This window comes from Stegodyphus dumicola, chromosome X1 (genome assembly GCF_044657685.1).
Source record: "Stegodyphus dumicola isolate Sdum_Otavi_A_Nest chromosome X1, ASM4465768v1".
In the NCBI taxonomy this organism is placed as follows: domain Eukaryota; kingdom Metazoa; phylum Arthropoda; class Arachnida; order Araneae; family Eresidae; genus Stegodyphus; species Stegodyphus dumicola.
In genome coordinates this window covers 68,056,337-68,082,049 of record NC_140780.1, presented here as the reverse complement: position 1 = coordinate 68,082,049, position 25,713 = coordinate 68,056,337, and the positions used below count along the sequence as shown (strand labels likewise).

At 36.8% G+C, this 25,713-nt stretch overlaps 1 protein-coding gene and 2 long non-coding RNA genes across 6 annotated transcripts in view; 1 reads left to right on the top strand and 2 right to left on the bottom strand.

Annotated features, from left to right (window-relative positions):
• The window catches only part of LOC146993172 (uncharacterized), an 880,419-nt gene that overhangs the window by 209,130 nt on the left and 645,576 nt on the right, over positions 1 to 25,713 (top strand). The window lies entirely within an intron of this gene.
• The window catches only part of LOC146993178 (uncharacterized), an 880,479-nt gene that overhangs the window by 684,330 nt on the left and 170,436 nt on the right, over positions 1 to 25,713 (bottom strand). The window lies entirely within an intron of this gene.
• On the bottom strand, positions 287 to 6,755 carry LOC146993181 (uncharacterized). Of its 3 annotated transcripts, XM_085807951.1 has the most exons (4): positions 6,374 to 6,755; positions 5,812 to 5,972; positions 5,451 to 5,543; positions 287 to 1,393 (listed from the first exon to the last, which is right to left on the bottom strand). In XM_085807951.1, exons 2-4 carry the CDS (start codon positions 5,962 to 5,964, stop codon positions 1,358 to 1,360), a joined length of 282 nt encoding a protein of 93 aa, XP_085664077.1. In that variant the 5' UTR covers positions 5,965 to 5,972; positions 6,374 to 6,755; the 3' UTR covers positions 287 to 1,357. The 3 variants fall into 3 exon arrangements, 1 of the variants encoding a protein (XP_085664077.1); XR_015038617.1 differs by lacking the exons at positions 5,451 to 5,543; positions 5,812 to 5,972; positions 6,374 to 6,755 and adding an exon at positions 2,760 to 5,271; XR_015038618.1 differs by lacking the exons at positions 5,451 to 5,543; positions 5,812 to 5,972; positions 6,374 to 6,755 and adding an exon at positions 2,786 to 5,271.

Sequence of the window (25,713 nt, the reverse complement as noted above, 5' to 3'; positions counted from 1 at the left end):
AAAACCAATGCACGTATAAATAATTCTTTATTTGATTGCAGTCTTAATGTGACATGTCAGAACACTTTTCATATTTCACATTTTATTTATTCATTAAAAATTATTATGCATTCAAGTTTGTTTTCATTTTAAACTTAGTTTTGAAAAGGCATAATAAATTATTTTCCAGAATATAATATCTGTTGTAATGTCCATAGATGGATTTATATTAAAATATAAAATTTTATTTGTTAGAAAATAATACAAATTTTCATAAATTCAACTGCTAAAGAAAAATACACAACAGTACATTTATAACAAATTTTATTACAGCATCTTTACACATATCATTATAACTGAAATCCGACACAATTTATTCTGCGTTGACACAAAAGAAATACAATGCAAGAATATAAAACTCGATCATTATAAGAAATGAACATTCGTAATATGAATCATTTATTATCTTCATAATAAATGGTTTTCTCTCCTTTTAATGCAATATTCAGGTATAGAATCCAGTACAGTTCTGTTATGGGGAAGCCATCGGCAAATTTTTTGCTAAACTCGCCAAGAGACTGGTTCATATGAAGTCACCAATGTTTACTTCTAAAGTCATTAGAATGTTAACTTTTTTAAGAAAATGTAAAAGAATGTCTTTTCAAAATTGGCAATGAGAATGCAAATTCCAAAGATGTAATGGTCACTTGTATTTCAATCAACAGGCCTTCAACACAAGTTTCCCATATTCTATTATAAAATCTCTGGTTTCAATGATAAATGTAAGAGAATACATGTCAATATAGAATAATGACAATACACCAATGGCATTTTAGGGAAAAAAAAAAAAAAAAAAAAGTTTGCTTATTATCAATAATTAAATTTACAGTTATATGAAATAAAATAAACATACCCATTACATGCATCACAAGGTAATTTGTTTAAGAAATATTTTTCCATTCTTATGATACTCAGTTTCATAATATCCACAATTATCTGGGACATTTTTTTACTTCTTCAGCACATAAAGCTCTTGCAATAATCAAAGATCTTTCCATCTATTTTATAATACTGACGATTTGTTACACAAGACACCACACTGATAAGCACAAATGTATATTACCAAATGAAGAGTTTTTGTTGAAAATAAGGAGGATGAATTATTCCAATACTTATATTTGGAATTAAATCATGCACACAATCAAGTTCTAGATATTCCTTCGTTAATCATTTTCTTTATCATTCAGAACTGATCGATATTCTTGAACAGAGTGGTGTGACAATGGATATTGCACATATTTTTTAGTCCACAAAGCACCAATTCTTAACTTCAATAAACTAAGATATATCCTATGCATTTTTACACCTGAGAGCCATTTCATGATAAAAACACTCCTTTCTTCGTTATGAATACCTGAAACAAAGAAAGAAAAAACAGAACAAATTTATTTTTTAGTCTTAAATCATATATCATATAACTATTATACAGGTGAAATGTTATAAAGACCTATGTATATAACTTTGTAAAGACTTATAAATTAATATCATGATATATTTATAGAGCTTGGGTCAAAATTATTATTATGAAATATAATTATTGCTGTATGTCTCTTTTTCTTTTTAATAAACAACAAGGTGTTAGCCGAGGTTTCCAAGCCTCGTTACCAAAGTGTACATGGTAGAGCCTTATCATGTCAGGAAAAGTGCAATGACAGAAAAGGATACCGGACATCCCTTGCAGTCACACTTCATCATTCTTTATTTATTTCAATAACTTTTCAAATTTTTAGTCTGTTTGCTTATTTTTCATGTTCCAAAACGAAAAGTCCCTAGGCCATTTCCAAGTCGTTTTCCAGTAGAAGCAGTCCGGCTAATTCTATCTTTGGATTTCTTAACAGTGAGATTTTTTATGGGGTGGGGTAGTTAGCCCCACACCCAACCCCCAACCTGGAGGACCAGTTCCCTGATATAATCCCCAGGGGCAGGGTGCCCGGCTATACCCCCAGACGCTGGGTACCCATTTTAGTCGCCTTTTACGACACGTATGAGCTACATTGGGACTATTCTTTCACACCCGGTCACCACACGGGTATATTAGTAGATTGATTTGTGCTTATTCACTGTGAATAATTTGAAGAGCAAATATTACTTGAGCTGAACATGTAGTACTATCCAGAAAGAGTCCATACAATTATTGCATAAATAGAAATATTAGAGTTAGATTGTGCAGAAAGAAGACATTATGGAATTTGTCTTTTTTCTACACTACTACACTATGCCATGTAATATGTTCTTTCTACACTACTACACTATGCCATGTAATTGCAGGATACAAAATCTTAAATAATGATGAACATTTTAAGAAACACAATTGAAATACAAAATAGAAACTTTGGGAACTTGAGAAGTAACTGAGTATAAAGAAAATTTTAAATAATATAAAATCTTCAGTAATGCCAAAAACTTGGTTAAATAACTAAATAAGCAAAGAATAATATCTACAAGTCCAGAATAAATTATGATATTTAGCATTTAAATGTATAATAAATATGCTTCTTAAATCTCAGCTGCTCAGCAACGATGACACGTAGATATTTAGCAAAGGCGCTTGTAAATACAATATAGAAATTTCAGGACCTTGAGAAGTAACTTAGTATAAAGCAAATTAAAAATTATATAAAATCTTGAGTAATATTAAAAACTTGGTTAAATAAGCAAAGAATAATATATACAAGTCCAAAATAAATTTTGGCATAAAGCAATTTAAATGTATAACAAACATGCTTCTTAAATCTCAGCTGCTCACCAAAGATGACACGTAGATATTTAGCAAAGATGCAGTTTGAGAGAACTTTAAAATTTACTTTTAAAGACAGCATCAATGTTACTTTGCAAGTGTCTGAAGTTTTCTTTTTTTTTTTTCTTTATTGGACTTAATATCGTCATTTTTCCTATTGCAAAGATTCTTGAAATTGATATTTGTTGATATCCAAATTATCAGTTTGCTTATACTTTCACTTGTATGACCATTATCACAAATAATATCATCAAAGAGCATTTCTTTTAATTCTAAAATTTTAAAAGTCAAATTTGCAACAATTTTCCTCTGATTTTGTTCCAACAAAAAATCTTCATATTCTTCACTACACAGCTTATTTACAATTAAATAATTATACATAATTATATTTACAATAAATGGTTTTGGCCACCTGAGTCCACCACGATCAAGATTCTTTATAAGATCATACGTTTGATCATGATTAACTGCGGAATTTATTGTAATGTTTTGTTTGCAGGTACAGCATTTTACTTTCTTTAAAACTGCATGACAACAGTAACCACCCAAATAAGTCAGAACTGGCAGATGGCTACTAATGCCCTTCACATCACTCTCCGTAATATTTAATGATGGGTAATATACTGTATTATCTAATTCTATAATATCATGAAGATTATCATCATATTCAAATGATGTTAAAGGGACAGTAGTATTTTTAATAATCAATTCTAACTTAATACTTGATTGTATTCTTAATTTTTTTTCACATTCTAATAACTGTCTCATTGAAATATGATACTGAGAACCAGAAAGTTGTCTGTATTTACCAAACCGGGCTTCAAGAGCATCAGTCTGAATTTTTCCTGGAAGTATATATTTCATTCCAAGCTCTTCAACACAATATCTAGTCAACTCCAGTATACCATAAGTAGTTTGTTTGAGAGCTGCATGAGTTTCTTTTGTAAGCATGCCTGTTGAACATTTCATTGATTCCCATGCATCTAACCAGTTAAGAAACTGATTGAGGAAAATAACTTTTGGATCAGAATCATCTGCTGTTAATGGCTTCATAAATTCACTCTTTTGATGTATACCTTTAAACATAGTTTTAACATTCATAATATCCCACCATTTGCATATTATGGATATAAACTCAGATGTATCTGAATAGTGTGGTATTTCATGCAAAGGACCCAAATGAATCAGACCTTCAATAGTAAATTTATTGAAAATCTTAAGAACCAGTTCAATGTTTTGTTTCTCTAAATTAGAAGGTGAAAGACTTTTTAGAGTTAAACCATTAGAAAATGCAATCAGTTGGTCATTTTCAATTTCATGTAGCTTTCTCAAAGACATAAACGAAGCAGTTTTGAAGTGCTTCTTTGAAAGATCTTCAATATTTGGAAAAAACATACATGTACAGGATTTTTCTGGTTCAGCCAATTGTTCCTTATATTTTTAAATAAATGAACTGCATCTATTATGTAGAAAAGAGGCCTATTCCCATTCATTGGATGTTTGTAAACAAATGAATTACGTGGTGGATTTGAAAACAAACTCATGGCTTTTCTATTTATTGCATTGTTGTCTGTAATAACACAAATAACAATAATTCCCATATTTTCAATACCTCTAATCACTTTTTTAATTACATAATGTAATGTTTCAAAATTTATTGTGTTAACAGGCATAATATGTACTACCTCTTTGAATGAAGATTCCAAACTGGATATCATAAAAGCAAATGCACTGGTTGCCGGACTGGAAGAATCAAATGCAGCCCCAACGACAGAGCCTCCTTTGTAATCAAAATATGGCTGAACATAAATTTCATCTACCAAAAGAATCACTTTTCTTTCTCGATCCTCAAGGAAAGTTACACGATTTTTTATATATTTTAAAAAATTTTCATCAATTGTTTCATTACATGGTGACAATACTAAATTGCTACAAATTTTTTTTAAAGTCGAAGGATGAGGCATAATAATACTGCCACTATCCCTTAAAAATTTATATGCATGTGGTGATATAGTATTTAACAAGCATGCTAACACTAGTACATCAGGATTGTATCTAAAATTATTTTTAGGGCAAAGTAAAAGATTCATCTGGTCTTGCAAAAATTTAATAATGCTCTCATTTTTGTCGTTAGAGATAGTTTGTAGTAATTCATTAATTATATCAATTGTTATGGTTAATTTTGAATTTAACTCTTTGGTTTGAAGATTAGCCAATTTATCTAAAACAGTCCTAATTTCATTAAAATTTGTAACTTTATGTGGGAATGTGTAAGGAGATAATTGCATAATAGATTTTTCTTTAATAAATACAGACATTTCTTGATTGTCATTCACAACTACAGAATAATCAATTGATGGCCCAGGACTAAAAACAATATGAATAAAGCAAACAGTTGAGGTATCTGGAACTGTGTATACATGCCAAAATGCTGATATTCCATAGCGATCAATACATGACAAAATATCATTAGAACAATTAATTTTCAAATCATTATTATACATTTCATATTCTTTAAGGCTTTCATGCAATGCTTTCTGTAAATTATGGCACTCGCGGGCAGTTTTTTTTTTGCATCAGGATCTTCTCGTACAATGGTGCTACTTTTTGAACTGTATACAGATGGATAGTCCTTAAATATTGATGGCACTGTATTTTCTTTTAATCTACGCACCTGAAGTGGAGCAGAAATTAAAATTCCATTCTTAGAATCAAATGCTGAAGCTTCAACTTTAAAATCACTTTCCTTGAAATGCAATTCACAAACCTTTAGAGAAAATAAAAAAAAAAAAAAAACATTATGTTAATAGTAATAGTTTAAAAATCAGAGGGTTCATTCTGAGCATTTGTAGTAAAGAATATTCATTTCACAGATAGAACCAGAGAATATTTGCAGTGATTAAAGCTCTATTTCAATCCTTTATTTCTGTATATCCTGGTTTATGTAACAAAATATTATCATTTAAAAATTTCTGAATGAACCCTTATATGTAATTAGAATCTACACTATTAATTAATAACTCTACTTTACTTACCTTTGAACTCTTTTTGGATGAAAAGTCTTTCCGTTGGATTGCAGAAAGCCACTGTCTCTTCAAATCTTCATTTTTAGGAAAGAAGAATACAGACACTTTTGGTCCTGTTGGGTAGTTTCCCTTACATAATGGTACACAGCATCTACCCGGCATTTTAATAACTGAAATGTTTTTATTTAAATTAATATATAAAAGGGAGTAAATAGTTATGTATAAAATATAAATTAATTATTTTTAAATATAAAAGGGAGTAAATAGTTATAGTGTATAGCTAATGGCATGTAAAATTTTAAGAATAAGCTGTGTTAGCTTATATTATAACATCAAATTTATACAGGTCCATAAAAAGATGTTTTATTCTGAAACAGATCAGGTAATATAACTATGCGAAGCCCGTTTATTCTACGATGGGCTGACACAACATTATTCAAAAAGAAATTATACATAGCACAGCAGCCTTGTCTCTACCAGAAATAACACATGTATACTAGAACATACGCCTAAAAACGTTGATATAATTAGAAAAATATAACTTTACAGAAGTAAAGTAATGTATTCTTACCTCTCTAAAATACATCCAACCTTAAAACCATAAAAAAATCAAAGTATTCTGCTTCAGCGTTCGCACAACGTAAGAAGCTTCAGCAATCAGCAAAGAGCCACTCAAATCAAATCAAATCGTTTCATGAACGTAGCAGTGTTAGTCGGTCCCGACTTTAACTGATTCTTTTGTAGTTGTTTGCCCTAAGGCGATGGAGTTAAAAGGAGAAGGCGAAAAAATCGCCGCGCCGTTAAGGGCGAAGCTCCGTTGCGTGACAACGCTAATCTGGAAAGGCAAGAAAGCTGTTCGGTGATGCGTGAATGACGGGATCGGTCAATGACCCCATACGTAGCGTCTTTAAACGCTCTTTTGTGAAACTGGTTCCTATGAATGTTCTCGCGGTGAAAAGGCACTCGTGAATGAGGGAAAAGCTATCTCGGTACACAGAGAGTTTGAGTAAATAGTAAAAAGTCATTACGCAGTAAACTAAGTCCGTTAGTAGTTTTCACTGGGGTATTTACACTATAAACACTATTTACAATATATTGTAAATATAATACACTAGTAAAAATCTTGGTTAAATAGTATATGATGAAAAATTTGAATATAAATCTTGATTATATAGTTGATAAGAGTAAGATAACAATAGTAATGTGCGGTCGGGTACCGGACCAAGTCCATTTTATAAAGTCTTTATATACACTATTTACAGTTACCACTTGGAATTGTGGAAAATGTTCCTCGGTCTTTTAGTTGGTGCGATGACTGTTGGGTCGTAATCTGTAAGTTTTCTGATGTGTTCATATTTTGAATGCGTAATTTTAGAGTAAAGATTATGGCTTGTTCTTAAAATTTCGTCTTCAATGGCATTTATTTTTATATCTTTGTGGAGTTGGATGTTTCTTGTAAACCAAGGAGCATTTAGGATTTCTCTGATAATTTTATTTTGATATATTTGAATTTTCTTCCTGTAAGATTTACATACGGTGGCCCAGACTGGAACAGCATACAGGAGCATTGGCCTGATAAGAGTGAGGTAAATTCTTCTTTTTAGGTTAATGCTAAGGTTGGATTTTCTATTGAGGAGTGGTCGTAATGCCATTTTAACAGCTGTGGCTTTCCTAACGGTGTAGTCAACATGGGTTTTAAATTGTAGTTGCTGGTCGAAGTAAACTCCTAGGTATTTGATGGTGGTAACTTCATTGACTTGTTGATTGTTAATTTTGATATTATTTTGAATGGGGGTGTTTTTATGGTATCTTCTGATGAAAATTACTTGGCTTTTAGTAGGATTAATTTTGATCTTCCAGATATTGAAGTAGTGGGCGATTTGATTAACTGCAATTTCTAGTTTATCAGCTGCAAGTTGCGGCTTCAGGGATTTGGTGACTATAGCTGTATCATCTGCAAATTTGAAGATTTCCGAATTTAAGGGAATGGGCATGTCATTGGTATAGATATTGAAAAGTATAGGGCCAAGAACACTTCCTTGTACCACTTCACTTTTGATTTTTTTCTTATTGGATATGCGATTATTGACTCGGACTTGGAAACATCTCCCTTTAAGGTATGAATAGATTAATTTAATGAAATTGATAGGCAGTCGGGCAAGGTATAGCTTGTAGAGTAAACCCTCATGCCATACCTTGTCGAAAGCCTTTTCAAGATCAATAAAGCAGCTTGCAATGGTATTTTTTTTGGTGATGGCCTCTGCCATATATTCTGTGACATTAAGTAGTTGATGGGTGGTGCTATGATCTTTTCTAAATCCAAATTGCTCTTTTTTAATAATATTATTGTTTTCAAGGTGGTAGGAGAGATGCTTTTTCATAACCCGTTCGAAGACTTTGCCCATACATGGTAGCAGGCTAATAGGTCTGTATGAGTTTAATTCTGCTGGATTTTTTCCTGGCTTGACTAAGACAGTGATAATGGCATGTTTCCATTGCCCAGGGAAGTAGTTAAGACGAATGCAGGCGTTAATTATATTGGTTAGCAGGACTAGGTATCTATGGGGGAGAATATCCAGTATTTTGTTGGTGATACCATCAAAACCAGGGGCTTTGCGTTTTTTAAGGTTGTTAATTATAATTTTGATTTCATTTGGAGTAGTAAAGGGCATACTTTCAGTGTCAGTATAATAGTTGAGTTGGTTGATAAAATTATTGACTTCGGTTTCAGTGTCTTCATCTTGATAATTATTGGTGGTAAAGGTATTTTCAAAGTGATCAGCTAATGCTTCTGCCATATCACTGTCTGTGTAAGCCGTTCCGGTATCGGTGTTGATGGGACCAAAGCTGCTGTTACTGTTCCTGAGAGTTTTGGCGATTTTCCAGACAGTGTCCTGATTTGTATCCATTGAATCAAGTAGGAGCTCCCATTTATTGGATTTATATTCGTTCATGAGGTTTTTGATGTTTCTAATTTTTCTATTAAGTATGTTTTTAATTCTAGGATCAGCTGTGAGTCTCCAGAGTTTTGCAGTTCTATTTTTGTCTTTAATTTTATTGCGGATTTCTTCGGGTAATTTAGGTTTTTTATATTCTTCATACCAGGTAGCTTGATGCAGTGCAGTATTGATGCTTCTATTGATTTTGGTGATATTATATTCTATGTCAGCGGAGTTGGAAAGAGCAGGTCTGGCTGGAAGTTTTTCTAAGTAATTATTGAATATGTCCCAGTTAATTATTTTTTTCATTGGAATTCTATTGTCAAAGCCATAGTAGATGAATCGCACTGGGAGGTGGTCAGAGGTAAGTTCGTGGATGACTTCTAGGTAAGGTGTTTGGTGGATATTATTGGTTATGAGGATATCAAGAACTTCAGAAGTGCCGGTGTGGTGGTACCTAGTAGGTTCATTCGGTCCTTGGATTTTTAGGTCGTTATTGGTGGCAAAATTGTAGAGAAAGTTTCCATTTGGGTTATTGGTGCTTGAGTTCCAAGATCTGTGTTTTGCGTTTAGGTCTCCTGCAATGATGATGGGATTGTTGCTGTTGGTGAGTTGATAGAGGTCGTTATATGTAATTATATTGTTGGGTGCACTGTAAATGGAAATGAAGATGGTTGGCTCGTCTATGTGCGAGTGCACAATAACTGCACAGTATTCCAAGCTGTTTATGCCATTAATATTGTAGCTGGTAGCTTGCAGGTGTTTTTTAGTGAGGATGAGGGTGCCCCCTCCTCGGTTGTGTCTTCTATCTGATCTGAAGGTGTTATATCCTTGAAGTTTGAATTTATTCGCGGCTCGTAAATGAGTTTCATTAATTAAAAATATGTCAATATTATGTTTTGATAAGAAGTCTTCGATTTCTGTGCGCTGATGCGCAACTCCATTAGCATTAAAAAATGCTATGTTAAGGCTGCTGGGGGCAGCAGTGTGAAAATTATTGATGTTGCTATTGTAATTAATTATTACAGCTGACTAAAAGTTCAAAGGCTTCCAAGCCTATTTGGATCTTGTCCATAATTGATTTGGCATTGAAAAATCTCTCTAGGAGGTTTTTTCCTTTATGGAACAGATTTTTAATCCACATAAGCATGTCAGAGGTGGATGTGTTGGAGTTTTCTTCGTTAGTGTTGGTAGTTTGACTATTATTATTATCGTTTGTGGTTTCGCTGTTACTGGAAGGGGTGGAGTGTCTGCTAGGCAGTGGTGGGAAATTAACAGTATTGTTGATGGGTACAGGTGCTGCAGTAGAATTAGGTTTTTGTATTCTCTGTTGTTCTATGGACTTTTTTATGTTGTCTGGATGTTTTTCACATCCACGATATGACGAGACGTGAGGTCCCCCGCAGAGACAGCATTTTCCAGGCAGGTTCTTGTCCTTCTTACAAAGATATGTGAAATGTTTGTCTCCGCATTTAAGGCATCTAGGATTATGTTTACAGTGTGCCTTACTGTGTCCGTAACGTTGACATTTATGGCACTGTTTGTGCCCTGGTGTGGGTCTGAAGGGGCAAATTTGCACACCTAAGTCTAATATGTGGGTGATTTCGAAAATTTTTTTGCCATTATTGTTCCTGGCGACTTCTGCAACGTATGTGGGTAGTTTGATTATTTCGTTTTCTACTTTTTTGGTGATTTGTCTGACGTTAGTGACAGGGATCCCTAATTCTTTTAACTCTTGTATGATATCTTCGGTGCTGGTATGTCCCGGTAGTTTTTTGATGACAGCTCTGATTGGTTTTTCGTGGGGAAGTGGAAATGTATGGTAAGGTATGGCTTTAGTATCAAGGAATTTGGTTATTGATCTGTAGTCATCGGAGTCTCGGACTTTGATGTGGATGTCTCCACCTTTTAAATTACTGTCAAATTTTTCGACGAGTTTTTTGAGCTCGTCCCTTATGGGTTTCCATTCAATAACGTCGGATATGATTATAGGCGGGATTCTCTTTGTTGTTTTGTAAGGTTTGATAAAACCATCTTCATCGGTGATCTGTGAGTTCAAAATTTGCATATTGTCTGTTGTTTCCATTTCATCTTCAAGTCTTAGGGCTGTGTATCGATTTTTAACAGATGTTAGTGAGGAATTACTTCCGTCACTCAGCGTTCTTTTGTGTGTTTTCCTAGGAATGCACCAATTATTTGTGTTATCATTTGGAGGTAGGTTGGAGTTTTGAGAGTTACTATTTTCATTGTTGTCTTTATTGGGAATATTTTCGGTAATAGCCTGCTCGTATTGGCCATCTAAAAGGATTTTCTTGGCTGCCAGCCGATCATAGGTATCACAAAGACTGTTGAAGATATCAGGAGTGACCTGTATCGTTTGGTTTAAGATCAGATTTTTTTGGATAGCGAGATGAGTGATTTGCGCATCAATCTCCTCGCGAGTGCCTTTTTTGATGAGATTTTCGATAGCATCAGGATTCCGTATGAAGTCGTACGGTTCCATTACGTAAAAAAGCGTGATACTAGTCTGGCATGTCAATCATGAATTCATAAAAGTCGGAATACTTACGGAGAGTCAAGAAGAGCTGTGAAGTACACCCTGCTCGGTAAAAATCCAAAGCTCGAATGAGCAAAGAGCCACTGCATGCGTTCCGAAGTTTATTATGACCAGAAGTCGTGACGTCACACGAATTTTCGAACCGCGCGCTTAGGCTTGAAGTAGAGTCGGTGTTGCCTCTGTGGAGGAGGACATGCATCTTGTAGTAAGGAATGCCCCAAAAGACGAGGAAATATATATATTGAAAAAATTAATGAAGATACACCAAAAAATTCCCCAAATATGCAAAATCAACAGACTCACTCTACTCTCAGCCAATCACGTAAGGATCAAGGATCAAGGAAGTGCAATTTACGGAGTTCATAGGCAATTACGCCTTTACCTCCACATCTTCAAAGGAAATTCAATCGTCCGAAAGAGGGTATTGTCAAATAAGGTAAAAATTTTGATAAGCCGAATGACTTGGAGTAAGTGCCTTCACACTGAGTCAAAAAAAGGCAAAAAACTCAGAAGGTCTTAATTTTGCGCCGAAAAAGGGCCAGAATAATTTAGATAGGGGCAGCCATAAAAATTTTGACTAGAAATATAAAAGGTGAAGTTTCCTTGAACCTTGATAATCATTTTCTTTGCATACGTCAGGTGAAGGACACGCATGGGAATTCCGATGCGCGCTCTTCGAGGTGGGGGGGGAGGGGGGAACCTATTTACAGGTCGAAAAAGTGGTTCTGTCAGTGATCAGCTGGGAGGGAGAAGTTTCATTTTTTGACCGCTATTCATTGCGGTTTTTAAAAGCCAAAAAGGACGCTGTTAAGCGCCTAAGAAAGTTCCTTCTTAGAGGAAGAGAGAAGTTAAAGTTTAAAGAATCTTTATCAGTTTTAGAGAGAACTTTTTCAGTTTTATTTTAGTTGAAAGATTAGAGTAAGTTAAATCAGTCCTATCTGACTGTGATGTTTCTTGTTAAAGAAACGCTAAGGAGGTTCCTCGAGTTAATGCCGTGTGCATTAAAGAACTTTAGAGGCGGGGGGGGGGGGTAAGGAACGAGAGGTAGTTATTCACGTGGTTATCAGTGTGCTCATATCTAGCCCGTTTAAATGGCAGAGCCGAATATTCCCTATTAAGTACCGCTCTGGGCCTTTTTCGGGAAGAAGCAACTGCAGGATCGTATACGGGTAGCATATGAAGCACAGGATTAGCAACACGTTGAATATTTTTGAAAAATTTTTCCGAAAGTCGCTGTATATAGCGATTAATGGGCATAATTTTGAGGTCGTTATGAATCTCTTCGTTCCGTACAAACCACGGAGCTTTTAGAATTTGCCGAAGCATTTTAGATTGAAAAATTTGGACATGTTTTCTGTTAGTCAGTGCGCATGGGCCCCATACGGGACACGCATACGTAAGAACAGGCCTAATCATTGATTTGTAGAGCAAGATTTTGTTATCAGTTGACAGGTCGCTATGACTAGCTAAGAGGGGGCGTAGGGCGGTTTTGACAGCTGTCGCACGCGCTATGATTTTGCGGATGTGAGGCTGCCAAGTTAATTTTGAGTCTAGTAAAACACCTAGATATTTGTAGGAAGAGACCCAGGGAATGGGTTCACCGAAGAGCATTAAGTTGGGTAAATTTGGGATATTTCTTCGGATGAACATGGTGGCAGCACATTTTGCGACATTAATTTTGATTTTATACAGACCGAGCCAGAGTTCTAAGGTCGAAAGGTAACTCTGCAATTGTGAGATTACCTGGAGGGTGTTGGAGTGTTGAGAAATGATGGCTGTATCGTCTGCGTATAATGTAAGATCGATATTTGGGGCCTTAGGAATATCATTTACATAAAGGTTAAAGATTGCGGGGGCGAGGAGACTTCCTTGAGCCACCCCAGCATAGATTGCGGGGGCGAGGAGACTTCCTTGAGCCACCCCAGCATAGATTGGGCGGGGAGAGGAGAATTCGTGGTTAACTCGCACGCGGAAACTGCGTCCGGTCAAGTACGAGTTAATAATTTTAATGAGATGAGCCGAAAAACCAAGCCGCATGAGCTTGTAAATAATCCCGTCATGCCAAGTCCTATCAAAGGCTTTGGCAACGTCCAGATAGACAATTCCAGTTCTCTCTCGCTTACGAAAGCCTTCATGAATGAATTCCACTACGCGGAGTAACTGGTGTACCGTGGAGTGTTTAGGTCGGAAGCCGAATTGTTCCGGGATTAGTAAATTTTGATCCCGACAGAATTCATTCAGGCGATTAAGTAAGACAAATTCATAGATCTTAGAGAGAGAAGATAACAGACTGATGGGTCTGTAATTGACGGGCAGGTTTAAATTTTGTCCCGGTTTTGGAATGGGAACGACTGCAGCAATTTTCGAGCAGTCGGGGAAATAGCTTCTCCTGAGCATTAAATTTATGAGGACCGTGATCCATACGATAAACATAGGGGGGAAGTTTTTGATCATGCGATTCGAAATAGAATCTATGCCAGGTGCCTTGTCAGGTTTCAGTTTGTCAATGAAAACCGTGACTTCAGAAGGGTCCGTCGGCCTGAGTTCAGATGTGGTAGGTTGTGCTAGAAAATCTTTAACCCGTGCTTGTATGCGCCCCTGTGTAACCGGACGGTTACAGTAGGAGTCGTGGTTTGTTGTGAATTGAGTTGCAAGCCTGTCAGCTATGACATTTGCCTTTTCTGAGTCGGTGTAGGCCATCTGCGCGCCATCGGCCGTTTGAAGGGGCGGAATGTGTGTTTTATGTTTGCGTAATCGGGCGGCTGCGCGCCAAATCGATTTGTCTTCAGTCGTTAGGGACTCATGAATGTTTTCCACTCCGCTTGTTTTAATAAGCGGGTTTCGGTCCTTATCTCGTTCTGTATCTTGCGAAATTGGGCACAGATGTTGGGATCTCGTGACCTTTGCCAAATTCTTCGCAAGTAGTTTCGCTGGTTAATTTTGAATTTAGTCTCAGGTGGGAGCCTAGCACCTGGATGTTTACGTGGCTTTGAAGCCGCAGCTCTCGCTTCTTTCAGTAAAGACTCCAAACTTTTGATATGCCTGTCAAAGTCCGAATTGCTGGAAATTTTGATGGGAGGGAGTGAAGTTTTTTCCAAAATAAATCTAAAGTCGTCCCAATTTGTTGAGACTTGCTCCTCTAATTTTGAGTATCGATTTTGAATATCTAGGGATATCAAAACGGGGTAGTGATCAGAGTCCAATTCCTGAATCACTTTTATCTCATGCCGAAAGAATATGTTATAAAAGGCAGCCAGATCAAGAACTGTAGGGGATCCTCTATGAGGGTAAAAGGTCGGGAGCGTAGGAGCAATGATCTGTACATGGTTACTCTGGCACCATGAATTTAGACTAATACCATACCTGTTCCTGTTAGAACAAAACCATGCGGTATGGCGTGAATTTAGATCACCAGCAATTATTAGGTGATTTGAAATATTCAAAATTTTATCAAAATCACTGACAGGAAAAGCTGGCCTTCCACGTGCTGTAGACAGTGGAGGTAAATAGGCTGAGACTATTGTCAGCGGGGAGGAATTTTGAATGAAAATTTTGATGATTGTCGCTTCCAAAAAATTTAAATCAGGGGGCGGTATCATGTGGTGCTTTAACGAACGCTTCACATAGATACAAGTGCCGCCACAGGGATTTCTGCCCTGTGACACCCTGTCAGTACAATAAATGTCATAATTCCCAATTTTGGGAGTATTCCCTGGGGTAAGGTGAGTCTCTTGGACTAAAAACACGTCAATATCGTGCTCTACTACAAAATCACGAACTTCGTGAATTTTTGGAGTTAAACCATTGGTGTTCCATGTGCAAATGGTCAGTTCTCTGATGGTGTTTGAACTGTTATTTATACAATTGAATTTTATGCCGTTGTTAAAGGTTCATCACTGAAAAACAGAAGACATGGGTCTAAAAAAGCCTAATTAGGTTGAAAGCTCAACATAGCTTTCATAAATATAAAATGCCCTCATTAAAGCATCTGCTTGCCTGAGTTTAGGCATTGCTTTTTTGAAGGCAAGGAGCAGAATATGCTTGTCTACCGCTGGGTCGCGGGAGATTTCAATTAAGCATTTTAGTGTAGATGAGAAGACGTCGTCTGAATCATTGCTACACTCTGCTGTGGCTGACACTGCTGGGGCTTCTGCAACCGGCAGTCTTGGATTCGTGGATTTGAATCCGTGCTCAGTGGTGTTCTTCACCATCTGTGCATAAGATGGTGAACTGACGTTGCTCGGGGGAGCAGGCATGGGACGTCTTGTCTCAGCATTTCCTGGGGGCTTAGAAGAACCCTGAGGGGGGGCTGTTTGAGCAGCTGCCCTAGTCCTAGGCGCGGAATTTTTACCGCGAGCCCGTTTGTTGCCTGGGTATCGGGGACAAGATTTGTACGAAGCTGGGTGATCTCCACCGCAGTCGCAGCAAGTGGCTGGTACATCTAATCCTTTGGTACACTCACGTGCCCAATGGGGTCCAGAGCATCTGACACAACGGATTGGAAGGGTGCAGAGTTCCGAAGAATGGAAAAAGCCCTGGCACCGAAAGCACTGAGTAGAGCCCTTGCGGCCGCGGTAACGCTCAATCATCACTGAAAAACAGAAGACATGGGTCTAAAAAAGCCTAATTAGTTTGAAAGCTCAACATAGCTTTCATAAATATAAAATGCCCTCATTAAAGCATCTGCTTGCCTGAGTTTAGGCATTGCTTTTTTGAAGGCAAGGAGCAGAATATGCTTGTCTACCGCTGGGTCGCGGGAGATTTCAATTAAGCATTTTAGTGTAGATGAGAAGACGTCGTCTGAATCATTGCTACACTCTGCTGTGGCTGACACTGCTGGGGCTTCTGCAACCGGCAGTCTTGGATTCGTGGATTTGAATCCGTGCTCAGTGGTGTTCTTCACCATCTGTGCATAAGATGGTGAACTGACGTTGCTCGGGGGAGCAGGCATGGGACGTCTTGTCTCAGCATTTGCTGGGGGCTTAGAAGAACCCTGAGGGGGGGCTGTTTGAGCAGCTGCCCTAGTCCTAGGCGCGGAATTTTTACCGCGAGCCCGTTTGTTGCCTGGGTATCGGGGACAAGATTTGTACGAAGCTGGGTGATCTCCACCGCAGTCGCAGCAAGTGGCTGGTACATCTAATCCTTTGGTACACTCACGTGCCCAATGGGGTCCAGAGCATCTGACACAACGGATTGGAAGGGTGCAGAGTTCCGAAGAATGGAAAAAGCCCTGGCACCGAAAGCACTGAGTAGAGCCCTTGCGGCCGCGGTAACGCTCAATGCTGATCTCTGTGCCCCACATGTCAGTGACGGGAAACAGATGATCGAGGAAGGGGTGAGGGATAACTTGTAAATATACAAGTGGCATTGGATATCTGGAGCCAGGCTGAGTAAGCCGAACGATGCGATGCACTTTAAATCCCATCGCCTCAACTTCCTCTTTGATATCCCCGATTTCAGTTTCAACAGGGAGGCCTCTGATAACAATTTTGACTGGCCGGTCCTGCTTGAGATCAAAAGTTTTGAACTGGATGCCGGCTTGCTTCATCCAGCGGGTAACCTTCCTGAACTCCAGCTCTGTCTGAACAAAAATTTTGAGATAAGGTCCAGTCAGGATGCTCCGTAAGTTTGGGGCAATTTCTCTCATGAAAGACACTTGCGTCTTCCAGTTTTTGTTGCTTTTGAGATGAATTGCCGGGATCTGAGACTGCGGTGGGGGGGGGAACGTTCCGTGCCTGGTCGGAATTAACTCCCTCACTATTACTTGCAGTAACAATTTCTGCTTCATTAGAATGCTCATTGATTAATGAGTTTTTGATTTTCTCGTACTTGTTAGTACTCCTCTCCTTTTTAGGAGTAGCATTTTTTTCAGTGGCTGTCAATTTAGAATTTGGAATAGCACTATTTGTATCTTTAGCGTTCAAAGCCAAATCATCTATTGTGAGATCCACAATAGGCGCCTTCCCTTGCTTTCGAGCCGCGGGGGTGATAAACCCGTCTGAGTCGATTGTCTGCCTTAGAGCTTATGAAAATAATTAACCTAAAAGACACACAGATCTCATTAACATATGAAAAACATAATAGTTCTATAAGCAATTCAAATTATATATTGTGATATACAGTAAGACCCCGCTTAACGCAGGGGATACGTTCCATCAAAATAGAGCGTAATGCGAAACAGCGCTAAACGAGGCTATCTTTACATGTAAATATTGGGGTTAGGGGAAGATGGCTAGGAAATTGGTTAGGTATTAAATTTAAAAAGTATGGTTTTTTAATAAAAATAAAACCAAACATTTATTTCTTAAAGCCCAAATTAGTACCACATTATTATTTCTTGCAAAAATAAAAACAAAATATAAATAACAAAACGAATATTCTTAAAAAAAACAAATAAAATTCTAAGTCAGTCATATTTAGTTAGCCTTCCGCGTTTTCAGTGTTCTGCCTTTTTGTGACAAAAGCATCTAATGTTGTTTGCCTTTTTCTTTTGCGTTGTTCTCTTAAAAGTTCTTCATAAACGGATAGAGCATCTCTAACACCATGCCTTACTTTTGAGCTCCTGTCAAAATTCGGATCATTTTCAATGAATTCATCCATTATTTCAGTTATGGTAGACAAACTCCTTTTTACAAACGCCATCGAAAGTTCATTTTGGTCTTCTTCTGAATCACAGCTGTCAACATTTTTGTTTTCTTCTTGTTCAGTTAATTCCTTGAGCTCATCATTAGAAAGACTAGCCGCTGCTTCTTGAATTATTTCTTCAACATCTTCCACATTTACCCCTTCAAAATATGTCTGTACAATACCGCACCAAACAAGAAATACAAGTACACTCTTTCGGATATGATTTGAAACCTATCGCTGCATAATATTTCGGGGAATCCCCGTATGCTGCGAGCGATTTCGTGGAATCCCCGGGTTGAAATAAAAGAGCGCTAAACCGAAACAGCGTTGAGCGGGGTCTTACTGTATTCTAAAAGCAAAATTATATAATACATAATGATATAAATTAAATACATATAATAAATATATAAAACTCTATAATGAATAATGATCATAACTGTATAATAAATGCGAACACACATTATATCACTGTGCTATGAATGGAAGAATATTTAATTAGAAATTTACCTTTTATATATATTTGATAACATGGAACAGTAAAACATAAAGATCACAAGAAGTTATGAAAATAGGTTATGCAACTTAAGAAACAACAAGTTCTATGAAATGCACTTTAAGTTACTGCAATATCATGAGACACCATAAATAACCATAAGATGCGATAACTTAAGACAATATCATAAGACATACTACCAAGATAAGTATAATTTGTTCCTTCTTTTACATCAATAAGTTTTCTTTAAAAATTTAACCAGTGAATGCCAAAACAAATTTATTATCGGTGCCTTTGATGCAAGGTCACACAAAGATAAACTCGATTTAGCAAATTTCTGAAACATTAAAGTCAAAAGTGTTAAATTACAACTGTTAAGAAAGCAATTGTCTGGCAAATTTTAATTCTTATATGAAAACTGAATTAAATTTCGAATAAGTGACTGGGCTTGTACAGTATTTTAGAAGATATTTCATGTTCATACGCTGAAAATAAATTGCACTTTAATGAAAGAGCTGGAAATATAGTCTGCATGATGCATAAAATATGATCAAATCTATTTGTTAAATACTTAATGCTTACTTTCAGGAATGTAGCTAGAGGGTAACAGTTTTTATATATTATTCTGAGAAATAACTTAAGATTGATTTGCAACACTTGGTATAAATAAAGATATTTTTCACCAAAGAATTAATATTATTTTAAGACTTTTTACGGTCAAACTAAATGTAGAAGCTAGACGATTTGAATATTTCATCTAACCTCTTCATTTAATGACATAAATGTATTTTTAACAGAATTAATTTTTACTCAGGGAAAGAACATGTTGTCTAGCTGCCCGGGTTTCAGCCCAGCTTTAATACAGAAAGCCAAAACACATCAAATACAATTGAATGATACAGCATTTTAAAATGTTGCAAAAATTTTAAATGCAATTTTGTGGAAGAGCTATTGCAATTACCTACATACTAAAACTTTGACCAAAAATTCAAGAAAAAAAAGATACTCCCTTTTCTTTCCAATGAACAAAAGTCATATACTAACATAGGGATGCTCAACTTATTGCTCTGAGATGTCCAATACCTAGAAATTCTATATATTGTAGAATAGAACCTGCGTCTGAAAACAGACGACAGGTAAAACATAATTCAAATACTTTACTTTTAGCCTGGAAGCAGGTGTTCTATATTAAACTGTCTTAATTCACATACAGAATTAGTGATATAATAGCTCAAAATATTGTAAGAATCAAACACGCATTATACAGTCAAAAGTCTTTAATCCGGACTCGTCGGGACTTCGGCGATTCCGAATTATCGATTTTTACGGATTATAGATCATCAGTTTAAATCTGGTAAGATGGCATGCAGAAATTATAAAATGAAAAATATGAAACCGTAATTTATGAAATAAAGAGCAATTATGATCTAAAGGGTATCAAAATTTACAAAAAAAAAAAAAAAAAAAAAAAAAAAAAAAAAAAAAAAGCTTAATATTTATTTGTTTACTTTATTAAACATTTCTTTCAACGCGCGCATGCGTAATGCATACATTACGCATAGTCGAAAGTAGAAAATTGCAACCAGAAAACTATTTGATTTGTTTTCGTGATATTTATAATGACGAGGAATTTGATTTAAATCATATCAAAGACTGAGTACATCGAGATGAAATCTACATTATAAGCCGAATAAAATAAAAACATCTGCCCTGAAGATAAGGATAGTGCTGACAGATCAACTTACAGTTCATTGCGCGCCGTCTGTTTATCAACTGCGTTGCCGTATGCACAACACATGCGCAGAAAGTTTGTAGCTTTGAGGTCCAAATCATAGATCATTCCGGATTAACGACTTTTAACTGTATTAACATTAAAAAAATCTATATACATTTATTAGTGTACGAGGATTGATCCTGAAATATTATAAGGTCACTTTCAAAGAAATGATAGAAACATTTCACTCAGGGAAGGGACATTCTCTCTGGCTGCCCGTGTTCCATCCCAGCTTCTGTAACATAAGTTTCATAGTAGAATTTTAAAATTCCAGGAAAGAAACTTACGAAGAAATTATTGAAGATACCTGGTTCTATGATTTAGCCATTCTTACAGACATAATAACTAAATCTTAAACTTCAAGGAAGGGGGAGAACTAAAGTCTTTGAATTAACCTGTTCACGATGGGCAATTTACTACGCTAAGCCTAACTTAAAAAAAAAAAAAAAAAAAAAAAAAAAAAAAGGATAAATGAAATTTGTCTTCTAATTTTAGTTACATTATGAGAAGAGCATTCAGGTAGTCGTCAGAATTAATTCTAAACCTTTTATATTATATTTTCCTTAAAGATTTTATAAAATACTCCTTCTAAAATAATATAATTTTGCCCTTTTCACACAAATAAATATACATGGAAAAATATCCAAACAATCGCAAATTTTATTTAACACAACACACAATTAAAAAATATTAAAACCATGTTTCATAAAAATTCAACGAGCAAACAACGAAAAGTAAGCAATGTTTCAAAATGAGACAGTGTATGATATTCTTTGAAACATAGGTGTACACAAAGTCCAACCTTGCTTTAGTAACAGGAATATAATATCTGCTGATATTTTACTCAGCAAATTTGACTCATTTAGCATTTGTACATGTTATACGGTCAGATACAGCTTTCATATCGCCATTAAAAAAACTTTCACTAAGCGATACAAAATATTCCTTTCAATGCCGGAAAACTCAAAGAGTAATAAAAAAGTCTTTAATAATTGAACATCTACTTCACTATAACCGATAATAAAAATCAGACAAATTAATAAATTAAATTAAAAGTATTCCAGAGCATCCAGAACATATTCATGTAGAAATCATCGACGACCAATGCTGACTTAGAATACCTAGGGAGGTGACGTCACACCAGCTTAGCACAGCGCGGAGCAGTCGAGACCAATGCGAGATAGCGTCCAGACGGGGGGACGAGCGGAGGCAATCAGCAGTGGCGTAGCAAGCATAACTGGCGCCCGGGGCAAAATACCTTTTTGGCGCCCCCCCCCACAAAAAAATTTCAGTAATATAATGTATAGAATATATTCGTAATAATAAAATAATGCAAATAATAATAAAATGCTGAATCTGCCATAAAATACTCAAAAATATATTAAGAATAGTCACTACCTAACTGCACTACACTAGCCTTGGATTCGGAAATGCATCTGTGTCGGCGGAAAAATCAGACATACGATGATCTAGAATTAGTTAAAAAGGTGTTATTTATTTTACATATTTATATAAGTGTTTTTAAAAAGTACAGTTTTTAAACAATTAAAAGTTTCACATACATTATAGATAAATAGATATGTGGCAACTTGCCTACTATAACTCAACTCTGCCAGTCTGGTAACCCATAGCAATCAAAAACAAAAATAATATTTATTCCATTCAATTGTTATAATTATGTAACGATCTGTCTCAAAAAATTGTTCTACCATAATTGGTGACATGTATTTATAGACACGTACGAATAGCAACCTTCAATGTTGCACGAATATGGATGAGTTTATATGTCTAAATTCTGAGCAGCAGTAAGTTATCCAGTGTGATGAGATGCAAGTAAGACATTTCACCTGTCATTTCAAGCGTTGTGCCGCATTCCGATGAATCAACATATTTCTGTCATAATTTCAGCGGATATATGTATCGTCTGTTGCATTTGAGCCTCTAGTTTCTCTGATTTCAAGTACCAAGGAACTGTGTCACTATATACATATTGATTATTTTTCTATACATATTATTATTGTACATATTTGATTGATCTAAAGTGGTTGACAACGGTTCTGCTTCGCAATTGGAGTGAGTGGCAGTAAGGCCACGGCCTTTTTTCTCGCCGAGGCCCATCGTTATGGTTCATTCAATTGGATGCGCAGTTGAGTCACATTACTGCCGACGAAACTCAATTTTATACAACGATCGCAGCGTTAGAATCAGAGGTACTGCAATCAGCTCGTGAAATAAATTTGAATCCACCGGAGACGAACAAATACAAATCTTTAAAAAAGAAATTAATTACTGTTTATGAAGAATCCGAGACAGTTAAATCGAGTAGCTGTTGCACGATTTACGGTTGGGTGATATGAGGCCTTCTCACTTGCTGTCTAAAATGTCAGACTTAGCCGCCGGTAACCTAACGGTTAACATTCTTAAAACATTATGGATGAATAGACTCCCATCTAACATGCAAACCATTTTAGCGACCAGTAGCAAGCCACTTAAAAATCTTCCCGAAATCGCTGATAAAATTCACGAGCTGGCTATTCCAGCGCAAATACACGCAGTGCAGGCTCCTGGTCCAGGTATTGTGGCGTTACAAGCTTATATTGATGATTTGTCCAAACAGGTTGCTCAGTTAGTAGTCATCCAAGCTGAACCTTTTCAGCGCAACTGCTCCACATCACGTGGTCGAAATACACGCCGTAGCCAACTGAGGAAACGTTATAAAAGCCCTCCTCCGAGTATTTGTTTTTACCACAACAAATTTGGAAACAAGGCAAACAAATGCCACCCACTGTGTCGTTATAATGACCAGGGAAACGAGAAGGGCCGTTGCTTGAAGTTGTGAACGACAGCGGCCGGAATTTTGCACGCCTTTTTGTGATCGAAACGAATTCGGGCTTAAGGCTTCTTGTAGACACCGGGGCTGATGTTTCTGTCGTTCCACCATATTTTTACGAACAAAAGCGCCTTACCAAGTTAAACTTTATGTAGCAAATGGAATTCCTATTCAAACTTTTGGTGAACGCCTAATATCTGTTGATTGAGGATTGCACCGCAACTTCCAATGGCCATTCATTATTGCTACTGTTTCAAGTCCTATTATTGGCGCTGACTTTTTTCAAAAATTTTCTTTGCTTGTCGATCTTAAGAATCGCCGTTTGATAGATTCCACAACCAACTTAACTTATCCGGGAGTAATTCGCAATAGTCAAGATTTGAGCATTAAACTGATTTCGAGTAATTCCCCATGGCATGAACTTCTCAGAGAATTCCCTACAAACACGCACCCAGTTATGGGTATTTCCGAACCCAAGCACGATGTATTACATTAAGTTGAAACTACCGGACCTCCTACTGTCGCTAAATCAAGACGCTTACCTCCGGACAAGCTTAAAGCCGCCAAAGAGGAATTTCAATACATGATGGAACAGGGAATTTGCCGTCCTTCAAAAAGTTCATGCGCCAGTCCGCTCCATCTAGTTCGGAAACGAAATGGTAAGTGGCAATTATCGCTGGTTAAATGCAGCTACAATTCCTGATCGTTACCCAGTCCCTCACATTCAAGACTGTCTGCAAGTTTAGAGTGAAAAGCTATTTTTACAACCATTGATATCGAGCGGGCGTATCACCAAGTGCCCGTTAACCCAGTTGATATTCCAAAAACTGCGGTTATTACACCTTTTGGACTATTTGAGTTTCCGGTCATAACTATTGGCTTATGCAATGCTGCTCAAACGTTCCTACGCTTCATGAATCAGGTGTTAAATGGCCTCGACTTCTGTGTACCTTATTTTGATGACGTCTTAATCGCCTCCTCTTCAGAGCAAGAACACCTATCACATTTGAGAACAGTTTTTGAACGTTTTCAAAGGTACGGTGTCAGTCTTAATCCTTCCAAATACGTTTTTGGCCAACTAAGAGTATCCTTTCTTGGTCATGAAATTGGCGTTCGACCCCTTCCAGATAGAGTCACCGCTATCCGCGATATGCCCGAACCATCTACAGTGAAGGACTTAAAAAAATTTCTTGCTATGCTCAATTTTTATCGACGTTTCTTACCTCATGCAGCAACCCTACAAACACCTCTAAATTCTTTTTTGGTTGGAATCAAGAAAAACGATAAAAGTGTTATAACCTGGACCACAGAATCTCGCAAAGCGTTCCAAAAATGCAAAAATGATTTAATTTCGACAACAAATTTGCAGTATCCTTCAGCATCTAAACCATTATCACTTTACTTTTATAAGGTATTTCACCCGCTTTCCTAGCGCGCCTTCATGGTGTAGTGGTTCTGCACGCCGGGCCGGTACTCCAGAAGACCGCGGTTCGATTCCCGGCGAAGGCGGTTGCTAATTTTTCAATATCTCTTGCTTCCAAATATCCTAATGTCTCTACAGTGGCGCCCGAACTAAAAGGCGTGTGGAATGAGGATTCTCCACCCCCAGGATTTGGCGATTGGGTCCCCTAAAATCCCCAGTCGCCCTTTAAAAAGAGGAGTATATAAGGTATTTCTCCCGCTTTCCTAGCGTGCCTTCGTGGTGTAGTGGTTCTACACGCTGGGCCAGTACTCCTGAGGTCCACGGTTCGATTCCCGGCGAAGGCGTTGCATATTTTTCATCTCTTCTGCTTCCAAAAAACAACCTAATATCTCTACACTTTGACGCATCAACAACAGGTATAAGAGCAGTTTTAAAACAAAAATTCAAGAATTATGGAACCCACTTTCATATTTTTCTAAAAAACTCTCACCAGCACAAACCAGATACAGCACTTACGATCGCGAATTATTAGAAATTTATGAAGCTGTCAAATATTTTCGGCATATGCTAGAGGGACGCGTTTTCATGATCTTCACAGATCACAAACCCTTAACCTATGCTTTTCAACAGCGTTCGGATAAAGCTTCTCCTCGTCAAATGAGACACCTAGACTTCATAGGGCAATTTTCAACAGATATCCGTTATATTGCGGGTTCGCAGAATATTGTAGCAGACATCTTGTCTCGTATTGAAGAACTAGCCGTTCCTTCGACAATAAACTTTGCTGCCCTTGCGGATGAACAACACCGGGATTCAGAACTACAAACCCTCTTGAAAAGCAAATCTTCCACCAATCTCAACTTGCAACCTATGTAGCTGTCACTTGGAAAATCGCTTTATTGTGATGTTCAGGATTCAAAATTTCGACCTTATGTTCCCTCCGGGTTTCGCCATGCCATTTTTAGTCAGTTACATCGTCTGTCACATCCTGGCATCAAGGCTTCGAGGAAACTGATATAGCAACATTTCGTATGGCCTAGCATGCAAAAGGACATAGCCAACCGGACACGTTCATGCTTGGAGTGCCAAAGATCTAAAATTGTCAGACACACCACCAGCCAACTTAAAAATTTTAATTTGTCCTCATCTCGCTTCAATCACGTGCACCTCGACTTGATCGGGCTCTTATATTTATTAATAATAATATAAAACATGAATAAAATTAATTATTATGTATACATTTTTCTTACCTTGGATGAAGCAAATTT